The sequence below is a fragment of the Lepidochelys kempii genome, chromosome 12 (assembly GCF_965140285.1).
Source record: "Lepidochelys kempii isolate rLepKem1 chromosome 12, rLepKem1.hap1, whole genome shotgun sequence".
Taxonomy (NCBI): domain Eukaryota; kingdom Metazoa; phylum Chordata; order Testudines; family Cheloniidae; genus Lepidochelys; species Lepidochelys kempii.
The window spans coordinates 7,412,781-7,440,437 of NC_136391.1; the positions used below are offsets into that span (position 1 = coordinate 7,412,781).

Sequence of the window (27,657 nt, forward strand, 5' to 3'; positions counted from 1 at the left end):
ATTTGCATCCAAAAGCTCACACCAAAAATTCATACAGGTTGTTTAGTCAGTAAAATCTCAGCGCTGATGGGACATTTCTGACCCTATAATTTTGCAGAGTGGGTGCTATTTTATGCTTCAGAACTAATTGCTCTTGGATTTCTCCACTGAAACTGCATGGCTGTTCCATTTAAAGAAACTCTGCGATGTTCACTCCATCCAGAAGTCCCTCACACATTGCCACAAGCAGAGCCCAGCCATGGCCTAAAGGCCTCCACTTGCTTTGGGTTTAAGATCATGCTGACCGTGGAGACGCTCAGGTCTGATTGAATATGGCAGTGCTCGTTAGAACCAATGACTTGCTTGTTTATTTTGTATAATCTGAGAAAGGCACTCACAGACCATGGTGATGGGCATGGTATAAACCGATTAGATAAAGGGAGAGACTGTGCTGATGTCATCCCTACGCTATCACACTGTGTCCTTCATACTAAGATGTTGTTCCTCTCAACACACAGTATTTTCTTTTGTGAATGGTATAAGAGCACATGCGTTATTTCCAGGCCCCCCATTGCCATGTTCCACCAGCCCCAGGGAGAGGAGAAGCAGGTAGAAGGGGTCCTGAAAAGTTACACATTTGAATTTGATTTTTAAAAAGCAGTTTTATCCTGGGCAGGCTTGTGCCCTTCAGGGCACGCGGGCCTTGAACATGGGTCCCGTCCATCAGGTCTCCCAGCAATCAAAGCTTGGCAGGCGCTGTCCCGTAGCAGATCAGTGACCACTTAGGATGCCACTGTGCTGCAAATCATGGTCACAGGGAATTACACAGTAACAGCAGTGCTTGAATTCAGATCCTCCTGCTCCAAAAAACGCATCCCTTGAGCTGAAGGAGAATGTCTACTAGCCCTATAGGATTGAGGCAGTGAAGTACCTCTGATTCTATCCAGCAGAGGGCAAAGGCACACATAGGCGTAAGTCCAGTTCATTACAACATCACTCCCCTCTATCAAGAAGCGCTCCTAGAAACATAGGAAACTTACGAAATCATCCAAATCCTCATCAGCTAACTCCTCTTCTTCCTCCTCTGGGAGCAACAGAAGGGGCTTGTCGGTCCCCAGCAGCATGAACTCCCACCGCACTGGGTCCCCGAGGTCAAAGGTGAGATCCTAAGCAGGACAGAAGAACCAGGGTTGGCCACAAAGGTGTCTTCAGCTTACGATGCTAATAACAAGAGACATATGACCTGCCACGGAGCACTCAGCTGCATGCTACTCCCACTCAGCAGCAGACATTCAGAACCTGTCGGTACCATGTGGAGTTCTAAGGATTTTAGTGGGGCATTAAATCCATCCTTAGTGAGGGACTTATTGAATTCCTTTGGGGAGGAGCCACTGGACCCAAGACTCGAGTGAAGACGGGGGACAACTAAGGAATAACAGGTCTGGGAGTGGGAGTCATAGGTTCAAAACTAAGGATCCAGAGGGGGACACTGAGCAGAGAACCCCAGACATAGGCGCCGACTCCATGGGTGCTCCGGGGCTGGAGCACCCACAGGGAAAAATTGGTGGGTGCTCTGCACCCACTGGAAGCTCCCCGTCTCCTCACCTCTGCCTCCGTTCTGCTCCGCCTCCACCCCTGAGCGCGCCCCTGGGTCCTGCTTCTCCCCCCTCCCTCCCAGCGCTTGCGCCGCGAAACAGCTGTTCCGCGCGGCAAGCCTGGGAGGGAAGGGGGAGGAGGGGGAACGCAGTGCTCTTGGGGGAGGAGGTGGGGCCGGGGCGGGGATTTGGGGAGGGATCCAATAGGGGCAGGGAGAGGCAGAGTTGGGGTGGGGTCAGAGGTGGGGGGGGGCACGAGCACCCACCAGCACCAAAAAAAGTTGGTGCCTGTGACCCCAAACAGCACACACTGCTCCTCAAAGCTGTCTAGGGAGCCAGCGGACTCCATCCAGTGGAAATCTGCCCAGACGCATGAGACCAGGGAGGAACGGAAATAGGCCCCACAGTTGCAGAGTACCTCCCCATCCAACATCCTCCTCCTGGTATTGTCCATGGCCACTTTGGCAGCTTGTCAGAAGCCCAAGGGCTGCACCTCTTCACTAAAGGCCCTGGATGCAGTTCAACACTGCACCGGTGCAGGGACTGAGTGGAAGCAGCTTGGGATTCCTGGTGTCAACTGGAGTATTCCCAAGGGCTGCTCTAACTTATGCACTGGCTGTCATGGCCCCACAGCTTTGCTGCAGCTGGGGAATAGCGAGGGTGTAGAAACACTTTTGCCACGTCTCCTCCCATCCCAGTCTATCCCTGACGTGCCCCTGGAATCCCCCCTGTACGGGGCCCTTGTTGAGGGAGGGGGCACGCAGCCAGCTTTGCCGGCTGGGGATATTCCCAGGGGATGGGCAGCAATAGTGGCTTTACGTTGCTGTAGCTGGTGGGATGTGCCTGCAAAGTGATCAAAGAGCATTGCTGAACTGGGCCCAGGCTTACACCCTGGCTCAGACGCTGGCGTAGAAGGCAGCTGCTCTGACTTCTGGTCCTAAAGCCAGTGTAAGCAGAGCTAAGGGGGCGGGATGGCAAGTGAAAGGTGGGCAGCCGCATGGGTCTCCATTTTCCCCATGCCACCGAATCCAACTGCTCGCTCTCCCGCAGGGCAGGAACCATTCAAGCGGGAGAGTTACCTTGCAGCCATTCCAGCAATCCTGCATATTGACCCAGTAGTTCTTGTGGTTCCAGATGCTTTCGATACCGAGGAAATGGTCGTCGGAGGTGCTGTAGCTGTGTGCTGTGAAGGGATCAATGAAGAAGCTCTCCGGCACCTCCCGCTTCCCCGACAACACCAGAACCCAGGCGTGGACACGTAACCCGTACAAAGGGTCCGGCGTTGGCTTTTCCGCTTCCTGCAGTACAGAGTAATGATCAGAAGGTATAATCCAACACAACAACAATTGTGCTTGGTCATTCTCTGGTACTGTTCTGCCATGGCTCTCCAGGTGCCACACTGATTAATGAAACCTCACGGCCCCAGCTGTGAAGTAGGTAAGTATCATTAGCCCCGTGCTATAGTAGGGAAATTGAGGCACCGAGCGGGGAAATAGTATGTACCCAAGGTCACTCAGTGGGTCACGGAAAGAACCAGCAATGGAACCAGAAGTTCTGGCCACATTCCCTCTTTATATCAGCTGGAATTCTTCCCAGTTAATCAACTTGCTAAATGCCAGGCCACTATTTACTGTTATGGGTACCAAGGTGGCACTGAGCCAGGGACAGAGCGTGAACCCGGGAATCAGGGACTCCTCCAACCCAGATCCTCAATGGATGAAAATCAGGAAAGCTTCCCAGAAGTCAATGGAGCTAGGCTAATTTACACCAGCTGAGGATCTAGCCCCTGGCTTTTGTTCCCCGTTCTGCCACTCTGCGTGTGCCCCTTTGCAAGCGGCTTAGGGTCAAATTTTCAAAAGCAGCCACCATTTTTGCCTGCCTTGGTTTTGGGTTGTCCAACTTGAGATGTTTAGGGCCTGATTTCCAGCGGCTCTGAGCCTCCACTATTACTTCCAGTAGATGTCAATTGAAACTGCAGGTGTTCATCATCTCAAAAAATCAGTGGATACTTTTTGAAAATTTAGGGCCCAATGGCACCGTGCCTCAGTTTCCCCATTCACACACCGGGGCTAATATTACTATCTGTCTTGGAGTGGGTTGTGAAGATTAACTTAATATCTGAAAATCTTAGAGATGTAAGGGATTGTATATTGACGCATATTACAGGGCTACCTCATGCTGTCTTTCCCCAGGCTAAATGCTCGCTGACAAACACAGTGACTTACCGGCCCACTGAAGACAGTGGAGGCTGAGGGTATCTCACAGACCAATGATGTGAGGTGGCTAGCAACTTGATGAGTCGGTCACTAGCTGTGTCAGGGATCTTGCTGCTGAGACTTCGGAGTAAGAGGGAGACACATGAACATTTACTCACCATGACCCTTTCCTCTTCCTCCTTCTGCTTCTTCTTCTGTGCGGCTTTAATATCGGCTTCCTTCTTGGACACCTGCTGGAGCTCAAACTTGCTGCGCAGGTCCCGTGGGGGCTTGACTGCGTACTTCTTGGCCTTCTCCTTCACGGGCTCTTTCAGGACCTGCAACCACAAGAGCAGAGGGCTATGGAGCCTTATTTAACCCAAAAGGGATCTAACGGAGCCCACTGGACAGGCAGATCACAGACACCCCTTGGTTCTCAGCTCCCTTAACATTCTGTGGTTTAGTACTTCGTGGATCTGGGGTTCAGTAAACACTGAGAGCCCAAACAGGCTTCTTCAGTGGAAGAGTGACATGGAAAAGAACTCAGCAGATCACCCAGGCGTAGAGAAGACCAATTACATGGACACTGCCTTTGGTTCAGATCATTTACACTGGAGCCCCCATTCGGAACCAGAGCGTGTTAAACAGAACGCAGTCACAGACTATGGGAGGCCAGTCACATTCAGCATGCCTGGCCCATCTCACTGCATTGTGGCTGACTCGCCTGAACCAGTGAGCTGGGCTCCTCACCTTCTTTGACTTCTCCAGCAGTGGGCACACCTCCCTGGTCTCGTCCATCATGCAGATCTCCCGGGTGGCATAACCGTTCACACAGTAGGCATCGTAGCCCGCACCGATCAGCAGGGAGCACAGTAGCACGCTGAAGCCAAAGCAATTCCCCCTTTGGTACTTCAGGATTGTGGTCGGGGAGGGAAGGTAACTGGGCTTTAAAGAGCAAACACATTTCCTTGCTTAAAGTCTTATTCCCGTCATCTTGGTCTGTTTACCTCCACCCTCGAATCCCCTCCTTCTCCAGAAACAAAGCACAGGCTCTCAGACACACTGAGATTCTCTGGGCCAAACACTGCAGAACTACAATGGGACTCACACGTAAATAGCTGAGGAGAGAACGGAGCCCTCTGGCTCACATGCTTTCCCTGTTAGCGTATTCTCTGTATCTATGGTCCCTGCACGTGAAATAACTCTGCCTGAGTTCACTGTTTCCCCAGAATTCTCTCCTTTGTAGATTCCTTTGCTAGGAAGCCATGTGGGCTAATGGATGGAGTAGAAGGCTGGCAGCCAGGAGACCTGGAGTCTAATCCCAACTTTGACACTTGCTGTGTAACCTTGGGCAAGTCACTTCACCCGTATGTGCCTCGGTTTCCACATACATTAAATGGAGAGCATGATGCTTTCTATGAGATCTGTCAATGCAAGGAGCTAGAGAAGTGTCCGGATTTGATTTTTGAATCCCACACCAATTTGAACAACTTAAAGCCGCTCTTCAGCAAGTATAAATCAGCGTAGCTCCATTGCTCCGTGGGGCTACACTAATCCCCACCAGCTAAGGATCTGATCCATCACCTCTAACCATGTTACCAGTCCCTCTCTTCACTCTGCAAGCCTCTGTCAGGGCACCTCAAAGTCTTCTGTGGAGCTGAGAACATCCCATCAAGTGCCTCATAACAGGTCACCAAGACCTACCAGGTTCTGTCCCTGTATATGCTACTCCTCTCCAAGGCAAGCAGCCTCCCAGTCCTTGGAAGGGAAGCCTGATACTTTAGCATGCAATGAGCCACCAGCTGATCTCCGTTGTACACGCCCACTTCAATGGAGCTACTCTGGTTTTACATGGCTGGGGGTAAGACCACGATCAGGCCCAGTAGGCTAGATGGAGGCTTGTGTGCACTGTGCATATTAGTTTGGGAAGCCCAGAGTCTCCACTCAGCAGTTGGGAAATGATCATGCCTGTAACATGGTCGTATGCCCAAATAATGCACATGACAGGACTCACTGAAGTCAATGGGAGATTTGCCTAAGTAGGAGGGAGAAAGGGTTCTTAACAGGCCCTCCTGGGGAAGGAGTTCCTGGGGGGGGGGTCAAAGGGCAAGACTCTTCATAGCCCCATAACCGGTGTGATACCCTGATGAGAAACCCATTACTGTTAATGATGTGGGACTCCCAATGCGCCAAGGGGGGCAACTGGAAGACTCAAAGGAAGTGCCACGTCTTACCGGCGTGATGGGCGATGAGAGGGGCTCCATGGTGAGATAGTCAGAGACGAACTGGGCACAGCCATCCCAATTGTACAGCTCCGGGTAAGGCTGCAGGGTCGGGCGCACTGTGGTGCTCACAAATTTCTGCAGCAAGAGGGTGTCGGTTAGCAGATACGCGGTGGGGAAGCCATCAGAAGCGGCATGCAGAGCAGGTGACAGGGAGGGACTCCGGGGCCAGCTGGCCAGAGCTAGTGGCCAACTCCTCTCTCAAATGCAGCAAGCGTTTGATCAACCTTCTTGCTCTATTACTGACTCTTTCTGAGATGGGAAATACAGTGGGCAGAGAAGCCATCTCACTACGGCTTCTGAAATATGTCTCTGTCTGTCTCCCGCCTTTGTCACTTCTTGGCTGGACTACAGCAAGGGGCTAGACCTGGCCATGAAGCCTTCAGCACTGAGGTAACTGCAACTAGGACAGAGCACTGCAGCACCCGACCACAGGAGGACTGAGCACACCCAGCGCCCAGGGCAGTCAATGGGAGTTAGTTCAAGATGCCCATTGCAGGATTGGGCCCTTCCCCGCTACCTTCTAATCTCAGGGAAGCCTCACATCTATTGCTACACATCTGGCAGCTGCGGGGCATAGGAGGCTTGGATGTTTCCAGCTTCCACAGGTTGCACCTGGCATGTTGTCAGTAAAAATTCTGAACACTGGATCTGCCCAAGCTGAGCTGCAGAACTGGATGCTAGGTCTGCAGCTCAGGCCTGTCCCCACAATGGGCCCAGACAGGACCCCATATTTCAACACCCAACATCTGGAGAGGTTCAGCCTAAGATCCAAATCTGGATCTAAACTTTGTGCCTCAGACCTCGCTCGAGTGCTGAGTAGATTGTGGGGTCTTCAGAGTTGATCTCTTAGACTCAGGTATTTCTTTTAGTTTGAGTCACTTCTTTTTTCTGTTCCCCAAATGTACTGTATGCTGAGTGTACAGTCAGTGCGATGGGTATACAGGCGGTGTGTATAACTGCTGTGTCAAGTGTGCGGTTGGTATGGTGGAACTACAACTGGTAGCATGGGTGTATAACTGGAGTGCTCGGTGCATACCTGGGCACTGAATGTACAATTGGTGGGTTTTCAGCACTGGTTGTGTCTATTGCAAGGGAGCACACGGGACTGGCCCTTGGACAATTCTACTGCTAAAATATGTTTGCAGTAAAAAATACATGCAAACGAATAAAAAGATAATCAAGAAAGAAAGAAAGAAAGAAAGAAAGAAAGAAAGAAAGATCTGACTGTGCAGAATTGCACATAGTCCATATCATATGCTATCAAAGGAAAGCAAACCCAGATTGTCCCCAGCTGTCTCCAGATGTTCCTTTACCTCCACTCCACACTCATTTAATGGGTGGAGAAAGAGTGGCTGGCGATCTGGGCAGAGATGCGCATACTGTCGATGGAAATTGTCAGCTAGTTGAAGCAGCATCTGCTCCTTGGCAGAATTCGTCTTGTAGGAGGCTGGTAACTGGGAGGTGTCAATGGAATTCCAGTCAAATTCACTTCATGCGGTGGGAGGAGACAAACAGAGATGGATAATGAAATAGTGAGATTCAGATGGGTTAATCCTGTCTGAAGAAACACTAGGGTCTCTCTTCTATTATTTCCCAGCAGAATTGGTGCAAATTAAATAACTTTGAAAGCGCACAATTCAAACCAGGAGGGCATGAAGCACGACTAAGCTGTTCCCAGTGATGGCAAGTGAGCTGCACAGCCCCGTGGGCCTGTAAGTATCTTCCTATGATATCTGTAAAGCTGATCCAATGGGGAACACATGAAAAATGCAATTTAGAGAGCCAGTTAGAGCGCGGCTTGTGCCATGAAGCCTGAGGGTTTAGCTCCCTTCCAAAACACCTGGTTTTTTTTAGTCCTTACTCTGATAACTCTGGAGATTCCCATTATCCATATAAATGTACTTTTTTTTAAAATCATGCTGAGCAATTGGCCTTGGTGCTGTCTTGTGGCATGGAGTTCCACAAACTAGCTGTGCATTGGTGAGAATAGATCTCATCTTAGCTGTTTCAGAAATGCAGTCTGTCATGTATTCTTGTCTATCTGTTTGCCTTTCTCTCTCTCACACACACACATTCCTACTTACGGTACAACATTTGGGATATGGACTTTGATCCTTGACAGCTTCTCTTCCAGGTCTTGGAGTTCATTACTAATCACAAGGACTTTCTTTTCTTCTTCCTCCTGTTCCCCATTCTCTCTCAGGACCTCCATCCTGCTCCCTCATGGGCTGCTGGGAGAGAAGCATCACATGGGTTATTTTAAAAGGGTAAGAAATGGCAAGAGAGAAACATTTTTATTGTCTGCCTACAGATTCAATTGGAATGAGGAAAGCAGAGTTGGCTGGGGGTGGGATTCCTTCTTAGGGCAAAATGTGGTTTAGGGCATGATTTTAATCCATATTGGGTCTGCTGACTACTATTAGTGTGAGATGTGGCTGGGGGAGTGGGGAAACAGAAGGGCTGCTGCTTCTTTGATGGATTAGAAACACAGGAACTGCAGAACTGACCCATGATCCATCTAGTCTGGTATCCCATCTCCAGCAATGGCCAGCAGTAAGCAGTTATGGAATCACTTGCCCTTAGGGGAATTTCTTCCTGACCTCCTTGAGTTAGAACTTGGTTGGTGCCATGAAGCATGAAGGTTTAGATCCCTTCCAAAACACCTAGTCATTTTAATCCTTGCTACGACAATTCTGGAGGGTCCCACTATCCATATAAATGTCCACTCTTTTTTTTTTTTTTAATCCTGCTAAACAATTGGCCTTGGTGCTGTCTTGTAGCATGGAGTTCCACAAACTAGCTGTGCACTGGTGGAAAAGTATTTCCTCTCAGCCATTTCAGATGTGCTGTCCTTCAGTTGGATATGTCTGTGTTGAGGGCGCCGAGCGTGCTGTGGGGCGGGGTGTAAATAAATCTAAATAAATAGCAGAGCAGCAGAAGTATCTCCAAGGCCTGTTTTTTGTTTTGTTTTGTTTTTTAAGCTCACACTGATCCCAACGTGTGTTTTGGGGCTTGGGGAGATAAGGCATGAAAATGGAGACGCAAGCACTCTCTCTATCTGGCGTTGTTTTGGTTGGCAGCGGGAATGGCATGTCGAACGAAGACAGCAGGAGGAGGAGATTTACTGAAATAAGACAGAAAGGCTCACAAGAGGAAGGAGTGATTTCATGTTGGACACTAGCTAGACCATTCACTGGAGCTCTCCCTGCCCTGGGCTTTGGACTACATTCAGCCAGCCAGCCAGAGGGGAGTATCCAGCCCGAGCAAACCAACTCGTCCCATCACGTCCTGCTGACAACCGCATGGCTGTATGTCTCTGGTTACTTACTAAGATTTGTCAAACTCTCCCGCTGTGTGTGAAACTCTCCTTTTCCCCCTGTTCCCCACCCTGCCCCAGCTTTCCTCTTCGTATGTTTATTGATTAGTTGCACTGATGCAGCACCTAAGAGCCTCCGTCGGGGATTAGGACCTTATTGTGCAAGGCGCTGCACCAGGGGTTAAACACAGAACTTAGTGGAGAGCACAGGGCTCCCCTCCTCTCCCTGGTGTGGCTAAGGGGGGCTCCCCACAGCTCCCGCTCCTCTTCCCATCTCCTTTAATCACTGCCCAGTACAAATGTTTAACATTGTTTCTTCTGCTTTTAAAGCCTGGCTGCGTGAGGTCTTCTGCAGCGGGGGAAGGAAGGAGCCCAACCTCCCACTCATCAGGAGCAACCCCAGTCTGACCCCTTTCCATTTCCCAAATGCTCCTGCAGTGCCCAGCCTCCAGCCCCTCCCTTCTTCACGTCCCCCCTCCAGTCCACCCCTCCCTCCCCTGGCGGCACAGTCCGAAAAATGGCCTGGTTTTCTGTTCTCAAAACGCGCTCCCCCCAAGACACATGTGGTCTGGGTGGGAGCAGCCCGCGGTCACCTCATCGGGCCCCACGCAGACCCCGGCTCTGCCGAGGGCGATGCAACACAGGTGCTGGGCTTTTCTGGTTTTGCTTCCCTCCGACGGACAGATCCCCCAACCCAAAATTCAGCCCTCCCAAGTCTAACAGCTCCACTGGAGCCTCACGCCAGGCAGGAGTTTGTCCCAGTGTGTCAGCATCCTCCGCCTTTTGCTTTCCCAAAGCTCCCGGGTCCTCTCCTCCCCTGCCTTCGACTGATTCCCTGCCCCTTGGTCTGGGCCCTGCTTTTCCATGCCCTGCCTGGCCCGCGCCCTCAGGCGTTTCCTTACTCCCGGGCATGCCCCTGCTCCCGTCACTGGGACGCCCCTTCCCCGGGTGTCCCCTGCGCTGCCCCATAGTGCATCCCCCCCCTTCCCCAGCCCTGGGTCTGCCCTTGCCTGCAGTCAGACATATACGTCCTCGCTCACACAGGCGCACAGCTGCTCTCCATCCCTCAGTGCCCCCGGATGTAACTGCGGAGCAACGGCCGCTGAGAGAACCCCAGTGCCTCGCACCCACGCACCCACCCCTCTGCAACCAGGAGCCTCACCCGCTTCTCCTGTGCTCTCCCAGCCCTGTTGGGCTCCCTCGCCATGGCAACCGCCTCCCGCAGCCTGAGGCTTCTGGGAGCTGTAGTTTCTTGGGCAGAGAATAAAGGCTGGGACTGGCAATTTAAGCACGACCAGTTTCAGAGTAGCAACCGTGTTAGTCTGTATCCGCAAAAAGAAAAGGAGGACTTGTGGCACCATAGACTAACTCTCCTGCTGGTAATAGCTCATCTTACCCGATCACTCTGCTTACAGTGTGTATGGTAACACCCATTGTTTCATGTTCTCTGTGTTTATAAAATCCCCCCACTGTATTTTCATGCATCCGATGAAGTGAGCTGTAGCTCACGAAAGCTCATGCTCTAATAAATGTGTTAGTCTCTAAGGTGCCACAAGTCCTCCTGTTCTTTAAGCACGACCAGTTTCCTTTCTGTGTAACTTGTGGAGGTTTTGAAAATGGAAAGCTCTTTTAAAATCTAGGCGCACATTTTCAAAGGTCCGGCCAATTTGCACTGACTGAGGCTGTGCTAAACCCAGCCTTTGAAAATTAGGGCCCTAATGTTTTCTTTTCTGTTACGGATGCATTTGTTCACCTTTTGCATTTCACTTGGATTGAGAAATTAGTCCAGTCAATTTCACCCTTTGCCTCTAGTCAGTTTTACTGTCAGGATTCCTTCCTGCACCGGCAACATCCTGCAGTATTTGGATTTGGGTTTCAAGCCAAACTAACATCTGTTTGCCCTGATATTTTAATATGAATAAATCAAATTTATTGGAGAGGGTTCAGAGACAAGCCATGAGAATGATTAAAGGAATAGAAAACTTGCCTTACAGTGATACACCAAGGAGCTCAATCTAGTTTAACAAAGAGAAGGTTAAGAGGTGAGTTGTTCACAGTTTGTAAGTATGTATATGGGGAATAAATATTTAATAATAGGCTCTTCAGTCTAGCAGAGAAAGGTCTAACATGATCCAATGCCTGCAATTTGTAGCTAGACAAATTCAGGATAGAAATAAGGAGTCATTTTTTAACAGAACCACTAACCCAGGAACCTATCCTTGCAACAAAGCCCGTTGCCAACTGTGCCCACATATCTATTCAGGGGACACCATCACAGGGCCTAATAACATCAGCCACACTATCAGAGGCTCGTTCACCTGCACATCCACCAATGTGATATATGCCATCATGTGCCAGCAATGCCCCTCTGCCATGTACATTGGTCAAACTGGACAGTCTCTACGCAAAAGAATAAATGGACACAAATCAGATGTCAAGAATTATAACATTCATAAACCAGTCAGAGAACACTTCAATCTCTCTGGTCACGCAATTACAGACATGAAGGTCGCTATCTTACAACAAAAAAACTTCAAATCCAGACTCCAGCGAGAAACTGAATTGGAATTCATTTGCAAATTGGATACTATTAATTTAGGCTTAAATAGAGACTGGGAGTGGCTAAGTCATTATGCAAGGTAGCCTATTTCCCCTTGTTTTTTCCTACCACTCCCCCCTCAGATGTTCTGGTTAAACTTGGATTTGTGCTGGAAATGGCCCACCTTGATTATCATGCACATTGTAGGGAGAGTGATCACTTTGGATAAGCTATTACCAGCAGAAGAGTGTGTGTGTGTGTGTGTGGTTTTTTTGGGGGGGGGGGTGAGAAAACCTGGATTTGTGCTAGAAATGGCCCACCTTGATTTTCATACACATTGTAAAGAGAATGGTCACTTTGGATGGGCTATTACCAGCAGGAGAGTGAGTTTGGGGGGGGGGGGAGGCGGAGGGTGAGAAAACCTGGATTTGTGCTGGAAATGGCCCAACTTGATTATCATACACATTGTAAGGAGAGTGATCACTTTAGATAAGCTATTACCAGCAGGAGAGTGGGGTGGGAGGAGGTATTATTTCATGGTCTCTGTGTATATAATGTCTTCTGCAGTTTCCACAGTATGCATCCGATGAAGTGAGCTGTAGCTCACGAAAGCTCATGCTCAAATAAATTGGTTAGTCTCGAAGGTGCCACAAGTACTCCTTTTCTTTTTGCGAATACAGACTAACGCGGCTGTTACTCTGAAACCACCCATTTTTTAACAGTGAGAGTAATTAACCATTGGAGCAATTTACCAAAGTTTGTGGTGGATTCTCCATCACTGACTATTTTTAAATCAGGACTGGATGTTTTTCTAAAAGCTCTGCTCTAGAAATTATATGGGGGAAGTTCTCTGGCCTGTGCTATACAGGAGGTCAGACTAGAAGGTCACAGTGGTCCCTTCTGGCCTTGGAATCTATGGCTCTATGAAAATGTATGAAAAACATTTCTGTTAATATTAACGTGGCAAAAACTTGGATTCTTTTTTGCAAAATGTAAGGCCCCCAACTCTAGCAAATGCTTATGCAGATTCTTAACTTTACTCACAGGAGCAGTCCTGTTGAAGTCAGTGTGGTATCTCAAATGCTTAAAGTTAAAGATGAGGGTGTTTGCCCTGCAGGACAAGGGTCTTGGTCCTTTAACTCTGGCTGTAGAGTTTCATGCTTTTAGCTACTGGAGCTCAGTGTTCAGTTCCTTACAGTGCCCAAGGTGATGGCAGTTACACACAGGATCCCTGAGTGCAAAAACCATGAGACTGGCTAAAAAAAAAAAAAAAATTGCGTTTTTTATAGTAATACATGTTGGGCTTTTTTTCTTTGCTTTCTGTTTTCTGAACCTTTAAGGTTCGCTCACGTCAGGTGTTCAAGCTTTTCATCACACCCACGACGCCTAGAACGACAATGGAAGCTGTGTGTAGCTGGCATGTACGTGCACAGGTAGTCAATATGGTTTGCAATCCAACTGTGTCTGTGTGGGGTCTTCATAGTCTTATTGTTCTGTAAAGAGCAGCCACATCAGAAAGTAACTCGTCTGACTAAAAAGGATGTGTGCGAGGGAGGGGACGGAGGAATGCAAAAAATCTTCTCTTCCTTAGTGAGCCACCAGAGCCACGAGTTGTGTCAGTGCTTATGATGAGTGGCCTAATAGGAAGGTTGGTGTTTCGTGAGTCCTTTCCACCACTGCAGCAATCACAGGATGCTAAATTGGCACTGATACAATCACTGGGGAAGTGTGAGGGGTGGGGGAGAATCAGCTGTTGAAAGATGATATAAAGAGCACAGCAAGGCAAAGGGAAATGAGGACAGCTGTGGGTGGGTGAGTGAGTGAGCAAGGTTACGCAGGTCTGGCAATGGTGAGTAGAGAAAAGCTCATGAAATCTCAACTTTAAACAGGGACGGCAGGGTTCTGTTTGTGATTGCTGAAGTAGTGGATTTCTCTTCCTAGATTGTAACCTGCAAGAGCGCAGGGCTGTCTTTCTCTTATCTCCTGAAAGCAATTGCTAGGGCTTCTGAAATGTCTTATTGTGTAGCCATGTTCTCCCTTCAGATAAAGGGTTCTGATTCCTCAGTCTCCTGCTCCTTGTCAAGTCCATTAACTTTAAGGCAAAGTGAGTGCAAAATGCTATCACACCAGCACCGTAGCATTTGATACCTACTTTGCTGAGGTATAAATGGCTACACAAGGTGCAAGGCAGTGGGGGAATCAGCTCCAAGAAGTGCAGCTGTTTACTGCTAGCTCTTTTAGCCTCTCCAGAGGTTGGCCTGCCTCAGTGCTGTAGGAGTCATGTACTAACAACAGTGTTTCTAGACAGTATGCTATCCATAGATGATCTAGCGCTCTAGTAGTATCTAGAGATAACGGTAGAACCTACTTCTCCAGATTTTTAGCCTTGTGCCGTCCTTAACAACACGAGGGCAAAACAGGTGTAAAATGCTCCCGAGTCAGGATGGGGACTACGTATACCTGCATTGTCCCTGGTGTTAATGACTGCCCAAAGGGCAGGGCAATGGAATCCGACTGGAGCCCTATCCACTAGCCCACACTGCCTCCTAGCAAGCTTGCCAATGAGATGGCTCCTTCTGTGTCAAACTGTTACACTCCCAACTGTCTATTGTAAGATCTGTGGAGCAGAAGGCGGCCTTGACTCCTTGTCCTTTATCTGTTTGTTTGTGATGTAAATGTACATTCCCTTCAAAGCCATACTCTTACTCTAGCTGTGTAAAGTATCTGTGGGAAGATGCTGTTCCTCTTGTAATTGACCACTTTATTTATAACTCCTCTGAAGTGGAAAGTGAACTTCCTGAGGAGGAACAACTCTTTCCTTTCTCTTCTGTTTGCACGGGTGCCTCTACTGTGTGATTTCACTGTAAGTGCTTAGCTGTTACTACTGGCCTGTAGTCACTTGTCTGCTTTTATTTTTGTCTGCATATCCTCTAATTTGGGGACTCTGATACCACAAGCCCAGTGAAGTAGCCCTATTGGCTAAGACGCTTTAATGCAGGACAAAATCCTGCCCTGCATGTTGTAGGATGGCTGATGAGTAAGTTTTTGCTGCTCAGACCCTTCAGATCTTTGGTGATTGGCAAAATAACAATAGAAGACACATCTGGGAACAGAGGAGACCAGGAGATCCCAAATTAGAGTTAGTAGCACTGATGGTCAGGGTAACAGACTCCTTCAAAAACCCAGGAAAGCAATGCTTGCTGCGAAAAGAGAAGTATTCTGAGTGGGTGAACCTCAAAGTCCATATTGTCTCTGCCTTCTAGATAGGTTCAACATCTCAGCACATTCTGCTGCTATCAGAAGACTTTTAAATGGCTGCATGTGTTTCCAAAGGCTACTGATGAGCATGTTAGAAATCAAAATAAGCTGGAGTCCATTTGCTTTTCAGGAAGTGACTGTGATGTGCCTGCTGCTGCTCTCGGCTCCCTGGCTGCCTGGCGGTGAGAGCTACAATAGTGAGTCCCTCTATTTACTGGCCTGTGGGATGAGAATTAATAGTGAAAACAAGAAGGGTGAAATCCTGATCTGTATCGGAGGATGTGCTCAAGCTACTTATCCAGAGTAGGATTAGCACTGGTCACTTTTCCCAAGAGCAGAACGAATTTGGGTGGCTGAGGGGGGCGGGTGGAAGAACACCAAAAAAAAAAAAAAAAACTGGCAAAGGATGCTAAAGCTTTGGGGCCAGAGTGAGATCTTTCTGCCTTCTTGTCAGCAGGAAGCTTTTTACCTGCCAAGCCAGAGATGAAGGTTCTGCATCTCCTGTAACAGTTGAGAGCAGCCACTCCCCACGCTGAGATTTGGATGCTAATGACCTCAATTCTAACAAGGGGAAGTACGGACCCTTGAACATTCCCTCTTGGTAGGCACTGAAGAGGAATTGTCTTTCAGATGTAGTGTCCCAAGGCAGTTCAGCCATTCATGTAAGGCTTCTCTTGGGAACTAAGCAGTGACTTTAAATAAGAGCAACTTGTCCTGTGGTTAAACAAGGGTTCCCCTCATGGCTGAGCAGAGCATGGACTCAGATTTAGTGACAGGCTAACTTTAGAATCATAGAATCTCAGGGTTGGAAGGGACCTCAGGAGATCATCTAGTCCAACCCCCTGCTCAAAGCAGGACCAATCCTCAACTAAATCATCCCAGACAGGGCTTTCTCAAGCCTGACCTTAAAAACTTCTAAGGAAGGAGATTCCACCACCTCCCTAGGTAACGCATTCCAGTGTTTTCACTAGGTGCGTGGTGAAAAGTTTTTCCTAATATCCAACCTAAACCTCCCCCACTGCAACTTGAGACCATTACTCCTTGTTCTGTCATCTGCTACCACTGAGAACAGTCTAGATCCATCCTCTTTGGAACCCCCTTTCAGGTAGTTGAAAGCTGCTATCAAATCCCCCCTCATTCTTCTCTTCTGCAGACTAAACAATCCCAGTTCCCTCAGCGTCTCCTCATAAGTTATGTGTTCCAGTCCCCTAATCATTTTTGTTGCCCTCCACTGGACGTTTTTCAATTTTTTCACATCCTTCTTGTGGCGTGGGGCCCAAAACTGGACACAATACTCCAGATGAGGCCTCACCAATGTCGAATAGAGGGGAACGATCACGTCCCTCGATCTGCTGGCAATGCCCCCACTTATACAGCCCAAAATAACATTGGCCTTCTTGGCAACAAGGGCACACTGCTGACTCATATCCAGCTTCTCGTCCACTGTCACCCCTAGGTCCTTTTCTGCAGAACAGCTGCCGAGCCATTTGGTCCCTAGTCTGAAGCGGTGCATGGGATTCTTCCGTCCTAAGTGCAGGACTCTGCACTTGTCCTTGTTGAACCTCATCAGATTTCTTTTGGCCCGATCCTCTAATTTCTCTAGGGCCCTCTGTATCCTATCCCTACCCTCCAGCATATCTACCTCTCCTCCCAGTTTAGTGTCATCTGCAAACTTGCTGAGGGTGCAATCCACACCATCCTCCAGATCATTTATGAAGATATTGAACAAATCCGGCCCGAGGACCGACCCTTGGGGCACTCTGCTTGATACTGGCTGCCAACTAGACATGGAGCCATTGATCACTACCCGTTGAGCCCGACAATCTAGCCAACTTTCTATCCACCTTAGTCCATTCATCCAGCCCATACTTCTTTAACTTGCTGGCAAGAATACTGTGGGAGACCATGTCAAAAGCTTTGTTAAAGTCAAGGAACAACACGTCTGCTGCTTTCCCCTCATCCACAGAGCCAGTTATCTCATCATAGAAGGCAATTAGATTAGTCAGGCATGACTTGCCCTTGGTGAATCCATGCTGACTGTTCCTGGTCACTTTCCTCTCCTCTAAGTGCTTCAGAATTGATTCCTTGAAGACCTGCTCCATGATTTTTCCAGGGACTGAGATGAGGCTGACTGGCCTGTAGTTCCCAGGATCCTCCTTCTTCCCTTTTTTAAAGATGGGCACTACATTAGCCTTTTTCCAGTCATCCGGGACCTCCCCCGATCGCCATGAGTTTTCAAAGATAATGGCCAATGGCTCTGCAATCACATCCGCCAACTCCTTTAGCACTCTTGGATGCAGCGCATCCGGCCCCATGGACTTGTGCTCGTCCAGCTTTTCTAAATAGTCCCGAACCACTTCCTTCTCCACAGAGGGCTGGTCACCTCCTCCCCATGCTGTGCTGCCCAGGGCAGCAGTCTGGGAGCTGACCTTGTTCGTGAAGACAGAGGCAAAAGAAGCATTGAGTACATTAGGCAGCTTGCCTTTAGCTTACTCCACTATAGCCGGTTATTCACGATGCACTTAAACATTCACACGTCCCTCTGCTGTAGCTGATCTGAAGAAGCCCCGTCGCCGAATGGAAGAGGCTGCCCTCCGTCCCAAGAGAAGCCCGAGATTCTGCTTTCCGAACCCATGTAAGCACCAGGGAGTCTGCCGGGTAGCTGAGGAGAAGCCAAACTGTACCTGCAAGGCTGGTTTCACTGGGACATTCTGCCAAGGTAGGACTGGGGCAATGCTGGGCATGGGTGGGGTGCGCGGGTCAAGTCTAGCAGTAGTGAGCGCTACTCAAGCCACTTGGACAAATATGAGGGGGGGACTTTCCCTTTTGCACTCTGGTGAGCGCCTTTCTAAACGGATATGAGGAAAAGATTTGCTGAACTAGGAACCATTTCATGGGAATGGCGTGGGAGTCCGCTGATTTCTCGTGCAAAAAGGTGCGGGCCTGTGATGTGACTTGTGTGTACGCTTGCATAATGAGTGGGGTGGGTGGACACCTTCCTTTTCAGGGGAGCAGTGGGTGTCTGGACATGGGGAGGGAGGGTGGGGTCTCTAGCCCTTCCCATGCTACCCTGCTCTGTGGATCAGAGATGGCCCAGCACTTGCAAGGGTTGCATGGAGCTGCTCTGGTTGTAGAGATAAAACCCCTATCAGTCAAGCTAGGATTGCTCCTGCTGGTTATGGCCCAGTCCAAGGCTTTCTCGGTGAACAAAACTGGGCAAACTGAGAGGATTTGCTTGGTTGCTCTCTGTTGGGAATTACTCTCTGGAGTCACTTCAGTTGTAATGAGACTCGTGAATGGTGACAGTCACAGAGGAGATCTGGCCTTAAGAAATGTGAAGCCCTGCACTTAAGGAAAGGAAACTACTGTCCCTCCTCTCCTCCCTTCTTGTAACTAAGCAGCTCCAGCCTATAGCACTGCATTAGAGTTAATTTTCCTTTCATCTCACACCCGTCCTCATGTTTCATGCAATGGACACTTCTGCTGTGGGATGGGGAGACTGCAATGCCTCTGAGACTATCTCTGTAATTCCAGGGGCCTTGCAATAGGAGGAAGCACAAGAACCACTGTCTAGTAGCATCCCATAGCTTTCCTTGGTCACTAATGGACTCTGGCATAGCAAAGTCAAGTGTCCCTTGAGGAAAGTGAGCAAAAAATCTTGTTTTAGACTAAGGTCTGAAGCAGAAGCACTTCAGCCTCACCTGGCTTCCCAGGGTATTGATAGTGCTGTAGGGTAATGACTGCACAGACATCGGTCACGGGGATTAAATGTAGCACCTCTGGATCTAAAAGTGGGAGCCCTCTGCTGTCCTGAGTTAAAAGGCCATGTCCCTCAGCTTGGAGGCTGAGCAGTAGACTTGGAAACATCTTGGTGTCTAACCACTGGAGAGAGACAAGCTCCCACTGGATTCATGTGGGTTCTCAATCTCTTCCACCCAGCATCCTTTGCAGGGCTCTGAAAATCATTCTTGGCCAGCAGTGAAGTGAGGGACACTCTCAGTATACCGGTGCTGGGTCACACCATAGCTCACATAGGGCTCCTTCAGGCCTCTTCCTTATGGCTATTGCAGATCGCTTTTTCCCCAGATGTGGTGCTGAAACTGCAGTGTGAGGAAGATCACATGAAGATGATGGTGAGAAAGGAAGTGTTCGAAGTGTTGAAAATCCCCTTGGCGCGGGTCCACTTGAAGAATGGTGCTTGCAAGGTCTCCGAAAAGGAGGAAGATGGAGCAATCTTCTTTGCAGCCAGTCTCACTGGCGAGAACCATACCCTGTGTGGGTCAGTGATTCAGGTAAGGTGGGGTGTATCTGATTAGATCTTGGGAGGGGAAGCCATTCTGAGACAAGACACAGTGGTGAAGGGGTTCTAGGTATTTCTGCTCTTCCTGTTTTATCTCTGCCTTGTAGCATTAGTACCCAAGTCCTAGCTCTAAACGGAAGTCTTCTCAGGAGAACTGGTAAGGTGGCTAATGTACACCATTTAACTTAGTCAATGATTCTTTCTGGACCTCCACTGAGTTGTTGATTGCGGTTTGAGGGGGCAGTGCTTGGCTACTTCAGCAGAGTATGGGAGTCCTGAGTTTCTATTTCCCAGCTGAGAGTAACTGTCTTTCCAGCAGCTATTGTATGTATTAAGATGGAATAAATGGGCTAACACAGTTAACATAACCCAGTCACAATCCAACAGTCAATAGTATCAACTGAGGTCCGGGAATTGATATGCAGAGTCCTCCGCCTGCTTAGCATCATGGCAAACACTATAAAATTAATGTCACAGGTTATTAAAGAGACTTTTATTGGACCAAAATCTGTTGGTGAGAGTGACAAGCTTTCAAGTTTATACAGAGATTTTCTTTGGACCTGCATAGGTCAAAAGTTTCTCTCACCAAGAGAAGTTCTTCCAATAGAAGGTATTACCACACCCACCTTGTGTCTCTAATATCCTGAGACCAACAGGGCTACAACAGCTCTGCAAATGCCAAAGATTAGAACTTTTTACTGATTGAAATATACAAGAGGAAAAGAATCAAAACCAATTAAAGAGCATCAAAATGGAAATTGTCTTGCACAAAGTCCCTTTTTGGAGACTGAATATGGCTTAAAGCCTCTTATTGAGCCGAACAGTCCTTGGTGAGGAAGAAAGAGTTAATTCTATTCAATTCTGAATCAGGCATGATAGCCCCTTTCCTGCTTTAGACCAGACTAAAACCACCCCCCTCCCCGCACCCTCATAATTTTGTCCACCAATTAGGTCTAATTTCCAACACACCAACTTTGGTTAATTTCCAATCCTCTACTCCTCTTTACTAGTCATTAATCTGAATGGTATCAGCAGATGCTTTCTGTTTAAACTAAATCCAACTTTGTCTCCCTCTCACATCTTCTCTTAAACCGTTTCATACAACAAATCCATTGACTATTCATCAACCTTTCCCCACTAGTCATCAGTTAGGTTAATGATTAAAGTAGGCCTGCTAGGCCCCAATTATTGTGATTGCTGTCAACTTTCTGTCCCATAGCAGGACTGTGTCCCATTCTAGTGGCTGGACTGCAGAAGAAGAGCCTTCCTTTTGCCAGCTAATGGAGGTCTTCCTCTATCTCAAGATATAGGAGGCTCCTTCTGGAGTCCAAGGCCCTGGGTTCTGTACCCTGCCACACATGGGGTGTGGATTAGCTGAAGGTCTGTGTGCAACATATCGATCTGTTTTGGTGCTACATGCTTAGCCATATCTAGTGCAGTACAGACGTGCCACTACCAATCTACTACATACAGTGCTGTCTTAATACAGAGATCTCCCTTATTGGGGAACAGATGACTTGTTCTGGGCCAGATCTCGAGAGGCACACAAAAATTAAAGGCTGAACTTGAGATCTGCCTCTTTGGACGAGCACCCAAAAACTCCAGCTGAAATCAACGGGTGCTTCTAGCCTTCTAGCTGCTGGGCTACCTACAGTAGCTGACCTACTGCTAGCTCTAACTGGGTTCCTGACCACCTTGCTGCAGGCAGGATGGGGTGAGCCAGACTGAGTGCAGAGAGAGAGACATGTTCTTGGCATGAAGACATGTCTTAAATACTCTTTCTGGCCCATGTCAGCAAAACAGGTCACACGTGTCTTACGCCAACGTGATGGAGTCAGACACGGAGGCTACGGGCGTGATCTCCAGAAGCAGCCTTGTGCGAGTGCACTTCTCCTGCATCTACTCCTACGAGCGGGTGGTCCAGCTGCCCTTCTCCCTTACTGCCATCGACACGTGAGTTGCTTGTCTTCCCCTCTCCTCTGGACGGGCATTTCCCTCCTATACTAAGTGCTCGTTGGCTGCCGCCCTCAGGTGGCCGAGTTTCACTGGTGAAGCTGGATGATTAAGGCCTGATCCCCGGTGGTGCTGAACCCCCACAATTCCAGCTGAAGCCGATAGGAGCAGTGGGTGTGTGGCTCCTCTAAAAATAGGTCTCATATTTACAAGCCATTAAAGGCTGTAAACAGCTGTAAAAATAGCTTCTGTCGATAAGATGAAGATCTGCCAGGCCACCAGGAGGTGCTGGTGAGCTTTGAGAGCTGTGTGTGTCACATCAAGATCCTGTACCCTCACTTCGTACAGAAGAGGCCCTAAATGCCTGACTTGGACTGGCTGAAAGCCGCCTTCCTGCCCCCTGCTGCACTGGGCAGCTTGCCTGAAGGGGCCTGTGCTTTCAGTAGCACGTGTTGCAGGCAACTGAGATATTCGTCAAGATGTGACATCCGATTCCTGCCTTTCTATCTGCCCCTCCACTGCAAATTAACTAGCTTGCAGTTCACCAAGTGAGCTGGGGGGAGGGTGGGGGGCAGGACGGTGACCCCCATCAGACTCCCTGCCACTTGGTGTGTGTCGGGGAGAGACCCTCTTGGGAGACTGCAGATGGAGACGTCTTGGGTGCATTCTTCTCAGATGCCGCTGTTCGATACCCCAGTGGGGCAGTCTGGATGGGAGCTGCTCTCTCCAGGGGTCCCTTGTGCAGAAGGGCTGCTCTTTCTGTTCTCACACCAGGTGTATCTGGGCAGGTAGCAAACTGTGCGTGAGTGTTGCTAAGGGTTGGCGATGGGACCCTGGCTGTAAGGAGAGCAACAGACAGGCTTCCCTGTGGGCAGAAGCTGGTGGCATGTGGGGATCTGTCTGCAAGCTCCAGAACTGGATGCTTGGTGGCTGCCTCCATTCTGCCTTTTTCTAACTCTGGGCCTGGTCTCCCTGATCTCCTCCTAGGCTGGTGAAGTTCGTGGTCAAAGAGGGGGAGTTCAACGTGACCATGGCCTTGTACGAGACCTCCGCTTACCTGCAGCCCTACCGGCAGCAGCCCCCGGCCCTCCCCCTGTCGGAGTTCCTCTACATCCTGCTGCAGCTGGAAGGGCAGAGCCAGGTGCGGTACTTCCTGCTGAGCCTCGAGGACTGTTGGGCCACCCCGTCAGCAGATCCCAGCCATGACGTGCAGCACCAGCTCATCGTGAAGGGGTAAGAGCAGCGGTTTCGAGCTCTCCCCAGGCTCCTCACCATGGCGAAAAGCCATGTGCTTTACTAGCCCTGATGCTAGGTAATTCCGGGAGGGGAGGAGTCCAGGTCCAGGTTGCCGTGACCGTTCCACCGGAGCGACAAGATGTCAAGTCTTCACTGGCTGGCTACGACCACAGGAGCCATGTCAAGACTTTGTAATTGCCTAGCAGAGAAAATGAAAATGACCACTAACCATGTGGCATGCGGAACGAAGTGCAAAACCCACCTCTTCCTCCCACACTTCATCTTAAGAGGAGGAGTGACCGTAATCTAGAGATGTTCAGATCCCAGAATGATTCTGGGGAGAAGGCCCTGCAAGAGAAGCCGGCTTATCTCCTGAGCATGTCCCATCTTTCATATCTGTGGGAGAAAGTGCTCGCTCCCTCGATCTTTTCCCCCATCCCAGCACCTGGGACAGTTGGCCACTACTCTAGTGCACTCTGGCATTCATGCATTAAACGCAACCTGTCTTGTTTTAAAGCTGCCTTGTGCAATCCTAAGTGACTTCCTTGTTTGTATCGTGGTAGTAATTGAGCCCTTTGACCCGTCGTGGACCCAGGAGTCTGTTGTGGCAGGTGCTGTACAAACACCACTGCAAAGCTGGTTGCTTTCTTGGTAACTCTCTGCACAGTTGTTCGTAGAACAGCATGTCAAAAGGCAGCCTGAACCCGGAAGACCTTCTAGCCTGTGTTACTCTGAGATGTAGCTTAGTGTCCCAAAGGAGGATGCGGGAAATCAAGACTCCTGAAAAGGATGCGTTTCTGGTCACAGTCATGATCTGACTGGATTCTGGAGTGAAGCTACCTCTCCACATAGCATCAGGAATATAAATAAGCCATTGCTGAGTTCTCTTGCATGGATAAGGATAGTGAAGCAGGGGAATGGGTTACCTAGGGAGGTGGTGGAATCTCCATCACTGGAGGTTTTTAGAACAGGCTGGACAAACACCTGTCGGGGGGGGTCTCTGTTTACTTGGTCCTGTCTCAGTGCCGGGGGCTGGACTGGGTAATCTTTTGAGGTCCCTTCCAGCCCTATGTTTCTCTGAGGGAGTCAATGACGGGGGTGCATGTTACTGTCCCATGCAGCTTGTGATCCAGCACATGGTCTAGCAAGACTAGTTAAAACTATGGGGCACAGGCCTGCAAGGGACATGAACAGAAGTTGGATACAGGGAACAGTGACCCAATTAAAGCAGTTTGAGCTGTGGGCATGCAAACCACTAATAGAACAGTGGAGAGCCCCACAATGCCATGATGATGCATAACCACAAAGCACAAGCATCCTGATACACCAGCCTTTCATCAGAGGCAGCGTGGCCAGAGCACTGGACTGGGACTTAAGAGACCTGGATTCGATTTTCAGCTCTGCCAGTGACCTTGGCAAGTCACTACCCCTCTCTGCCTCAGTTTCCCCACTGTAAAGTAATATCCTTTTCCTTGACCTGCTTTGTAAAGTGCTTTGAGATCTACTGATCTGTATAGGCATTATCGCCTCCTTGGCGGTTGGGAGGAAGAGAATCTTTTCTTGCTGCTGTAAGGTAGGACTGAGCTTAGACCGTTTCTTTCCTCCCCCATCTATGGGTAGGGAGTGACTTGGCAATGAAACTCTCAGGTAGAACAAGGAGCACCCTTCCCCAGAGAGATGCACACAGATGCAGGCACGTAATGCTCTGAAAGAAACATCCCCTTCGTTGCTTCCTGCTCATCATGCATCATCTGGAAAGGGGAAGTGGCTTCCCTGCAGAGTTCAGATAAGGAATTAACCCAGAGGTCACAGCTGGTCAGAACTCAGCATTGTGAAAACTGGAAACTCTTCTTGGTTTCAAATTTAAAAAGAAATTCTTCCGGGGGGAGAAGTGGAAGCATGACTGTTTCTTGTTCCCCCCAATTCTTCCAGGGGATGGGGAAGGGGAAGAAAATGGGGGGAGGGGAAAAACGGGGGTTAACATTTTTGAATTGAAAACCAATCTGCATTTTTGTCCAAAGCCATTTTCCGTTCATGCTGGCATTCTTCCTCCCTAAAAATCCCCTACCTCTACCTGAGACTGCATCTGGCAGCTACATTTGACCCCCACTGCGTAAAGCCAGACATCTCAAGGGCAAAGCCTTCTCCACTGAAAGACCAGGCGCTGCACGGGGACTGCTGGCACCTCGTGGTGTAAAACTCCCCAGGCTGACTTGGCTCTTGAATCTCTTCCCCCCCCCCCCCCCCGCAGGTGTCCCCGTGATGAGACCGTGATGTACATCAATGATATCGGAAACAGCACCATGGCAAAGTTCAGCTTCCAGATGTTCCAATTCATCAACTACTCGGAGGTGTTTCTGCACTGCCGAGTCCGCCTGTGCCTCCCCGATGGCCCCGAGCCCTGTGCAAAGGTGAGGTCCCCTCTCACTGCGAGCGGGGCTTGTTGGAAACCCTTCTCCTCTGAGCTGCCTTAGCTGTGGCAGAGGGCTCTGCTCTGACCCTACGCTGGATTCAGCTAACCGTTGGCTACAGGCCTCTCCCTGTGGAACTGTTACTTAACAATAAGGATCCGTTGGACCCGTTTTCTTTAAGACTTGCCTCCCTTGTGGGGCCTGTAAATCGGATAGTGGGACCTGCACAGGAGAGCACTCCTGCAGCATGACCATATAGGGCCCTTATCTCTGTCTGTCTATCTGCATTACTACAATGCTAGCAGCTCTAGTCACAAGCCAGGACCCCGCCGTGCTAGGCAGGGTACAAACACAGACCAAAGAGACTGGCCCTGCCCCCAAAGAGCTGACAATCTGCACTGGGCCTCAGATTTGCCCCAGTTCTTTCAGCAGCTCTCTGGCTCTCCTTGCTTCCAGAAAGAACAGAGCATGATGGTGCTTCCTCTTAAGAGGCGGCTGCCCAGTGATGGAGGGCCTCTTCTCCTTTCCCTCAGAGCTCCAAGATTACATTATGGAGGGCTTTTACTTTAACCTCCCCTTTAATGATAGCTGGTTCCATCCAGTTCATTGGTCTGCCTGGCTGCTGGATAAATGAACTGAAAACATCTCGTGTACCTAGTAGAAGGTTCCTGGGACCATGCAAGTGGAGGCTTTTCACTGCCAGTAAGTTGGGCTTGATCTCCAGAGGAAGGGCTCTTCCTACATGGCACGGGAGGGGAAAAAGCAAGAGTCCCATCCTGCCCCCGTGTCCTAGCTTTCTTCTCTCTGTTCTGCTCACAGCAATGTCCCAGGAAGACGAAAAGCAAGAGGGCACTTGAGGAGGACTACAAGAAGATTGTCTCTTATGGACCCATCCATCTCCTCGCCTCTCCCCTTTCTGGAGCACGGAGTGCTGAGTCGGGGACAAAACTGCAGGACCTTTGGGGTATGTATGTCCCTCCTGGATACCTGTACAAAGCCAGTTGAGTAGGAACAGTCCAATCACACTTGCCCCCTGTTACATATAGCCCCGTTAAAGGAGGCTGTTAAGATCTCTCCCCTGCAATGTGGCAGTTTGGGGTCTTTCAGCCTGTCACATCTCAACGCTCCTATATTGTGTTCTGCAGTGACGAAGTCTCAAGATGTAGAATGTGTATAGAGCCTAGTCTGCCCCACCGAATCTGCCTCTTCCTAGACCAGACGTCTGCCATGGCACAGAGTCATTTGGAAGACCAGGGAATGGCTTGGAGGAGAGGAGCTGATGGCAGGAAGCCTGTAGAATCCAGTGATTAAGGGCCAGGCTTTTCGAGAGCTTGGTGCTCCACATACTGAGTGCTTTTGCAAATTGGTGGGTGCTACGCTCTCTGGAGAATCTGACCCTAAATGTTATGAGTGAGGGACTGGTTAAGATCAGGGCTTCAGATTTTTGGTGTTAACTGACAAGTGCCAATAAAACATCCAGATCCAAAAAACAAAATTGGTGTTTATCCAATAAAATGCTGGAAATAGTGATTTGTACCTAGAGAGCTTGTCTACACAGAGCAGTAATGCGGACTACAGGAATGTGACTTCTAAAGCACACTGTGTTGTGCGTGAATTGGTCTGTGTAGATCTTGCCGATGCACACCAAGGTTCCCGAGCGTGCTGTAACATTTGAAGCTGTCCTGCATTAATGTGCACTGGCGAACATTACAAGGAGATGACTCACTATGGTATGAGTGTAATAAGTATTGTGTATATCTGGGATCGGCAACCTTTGGCCTACAGCCCGCCAGAGTAAGCCCCCTGGCAGCGCTGGGACGGTTTGTTTACCTGCCACGTCCGCAGGTTTGGCTGATCGCACTGGCAGCGGTTCACTGCTCCAGGCCAATGAGGGCTGCAGGAAGCAGAGGCCAGCACATCCCTCGGCCCATGCCGCTTCCCGCAGCCCCCATTGGCCTGGGACGTTAAACCGCGGCCAGTGGGAGCCACGATCGGCCAAACCTGCGGACACAGCAGGTAAACAAACTGGCCCGGCCTGCCAGGGGGCTTACCCTGGTGGGTTACAGACCAAAGGTTGCTGATCCTGTGTGTGTGTGTGTACAAAGTGCCTTGAAAAACTCCCAATTTTGGGGGCCATCTACATTAAACTCAAATGGCTGAAAATAAGCCCTAATTCAGAGACAGCCTTGAAGTACGCAGGCCTTATGGGCCAAGTGTGTCTTTGCTGTAGAGCAGTGTGTCCTACTCACTGGTGTGGAGATCAGTAGCCATGATGGCTCTTGCCTATCACGAAATGACCCCACCTTCCCAGGCCTACTGCAGTGGCAGGCTCTCGACTAAGGAATACAATTCTGGTTCTTCCTTGTAACTGCTTTCTTTTTTAGGGCCACACCTGTGGATTCCTGGTGCCCTGGTAATGCTGATCATAGCCAGCCTCTTTGTTCTGGTTGCTATCGCTAAAGCCATGAAGAAATGAGTGATATCAAGAGAGCATAATTTCTAAATAAACCTGCCACTTGCAAAGAGGGTGTCTGTCTGCTTCTTTAAACAAACTTCTCTGGAAGAACAGGCTGCTTGTTTAGAGGAGGGA

The 27,657-nt window shown here is 49.4% G+C and overlaps 2 protein-coding genes across 6 annotated transcripts in view; one reads left to right on the forward strand and one right to left on the reverse strand.

Moving 5' to 3' along the window:
- DRC7 (dynein regulatory complex subunit 7) overlaps window positions 1-10,588 on the reverse strand; it is a 23,849-nt gene extending 13,261 nt beyond the window's left edge. For 3 of the 4 annotated variants that reach the window (XR_012154456.2, XM_078848084.1, XM_073307397.2), the window contains exons 1-8: window positions 10,533-10,588; window positions 8,139-8,285; window positions 7,368-7,542; window positions 6,004-6,129; window positions 4,520-4,714; window positions 3,949-4,107; window positions 2,654-2,872; window positions 1,020-1,145 (exon numbers count right to left, since the gene is read on the reverse strand). Coding sequence is in view for 3 of the 4 variants with exons in the window: in XM_078848084.1 (XP_078704210.1) it covers window positions 1,020-1,145; window positions 2,654-2,872; window positions 3,949-4,107; window positions 4,520-4,714; window positions 6,004-6,129; window positions 7,368-7,542; window positions 8,139-8,266 (1,128 nt within the window). In the remaining variant the exon portion in view is untranslated. The remainder of the gene's footprint in view (window positions 1-1,019; window positions 1,146-2,653; window positions 2,873-3,948; window positions 4,108-4,519; window positions 4,715-6,003; window positions 6,130-7,367; window positions 7,543-8,138; window positions 8,286-10,532) is intronic. The other variant, XM_073307398.2, reaches the window with a different exon arrangement.
- On the forward strand, window positions 9,209-27,580 carry LOC140896147 (uromodulin). 2 transcript variants are annotated; one of them, XM_073307406.1, is made up of 9 exons: window positions 9,209-9,362; window positions 15,298-15,364; window positions 17,719-17,886; window positions 19,254-19,459; window positions 21,263-21,420; window positions 22,408-22,653; window positions 24,908-25,067; window positions 25,887-26,031; window positions 27,452-27,580. In XM_073307406.1, exons 1-9 carry the CDS (start codon window positions 9,357-9,359, stop codon window positions 27,541-27,543), a joined length of 1,248 nt encoding a protein of 415 aa, XP_073163507.1. In that variant the 5' UTR covers window positions 9,209-9,356; the 3' UTR covers window positions 27,544-27,580. The 2 variants fall into 2 exon arrangements, with proteins under 2 accessions (XP_073163507.1, XP_073163506.2); XM_073307405.2 differs by lacking the exon at window positions 9,209-9,362 and adding an exon at window positions 13,257-13,330.
- Window positions 27,581-27,657: the final 77 nt, after the last annotated feature.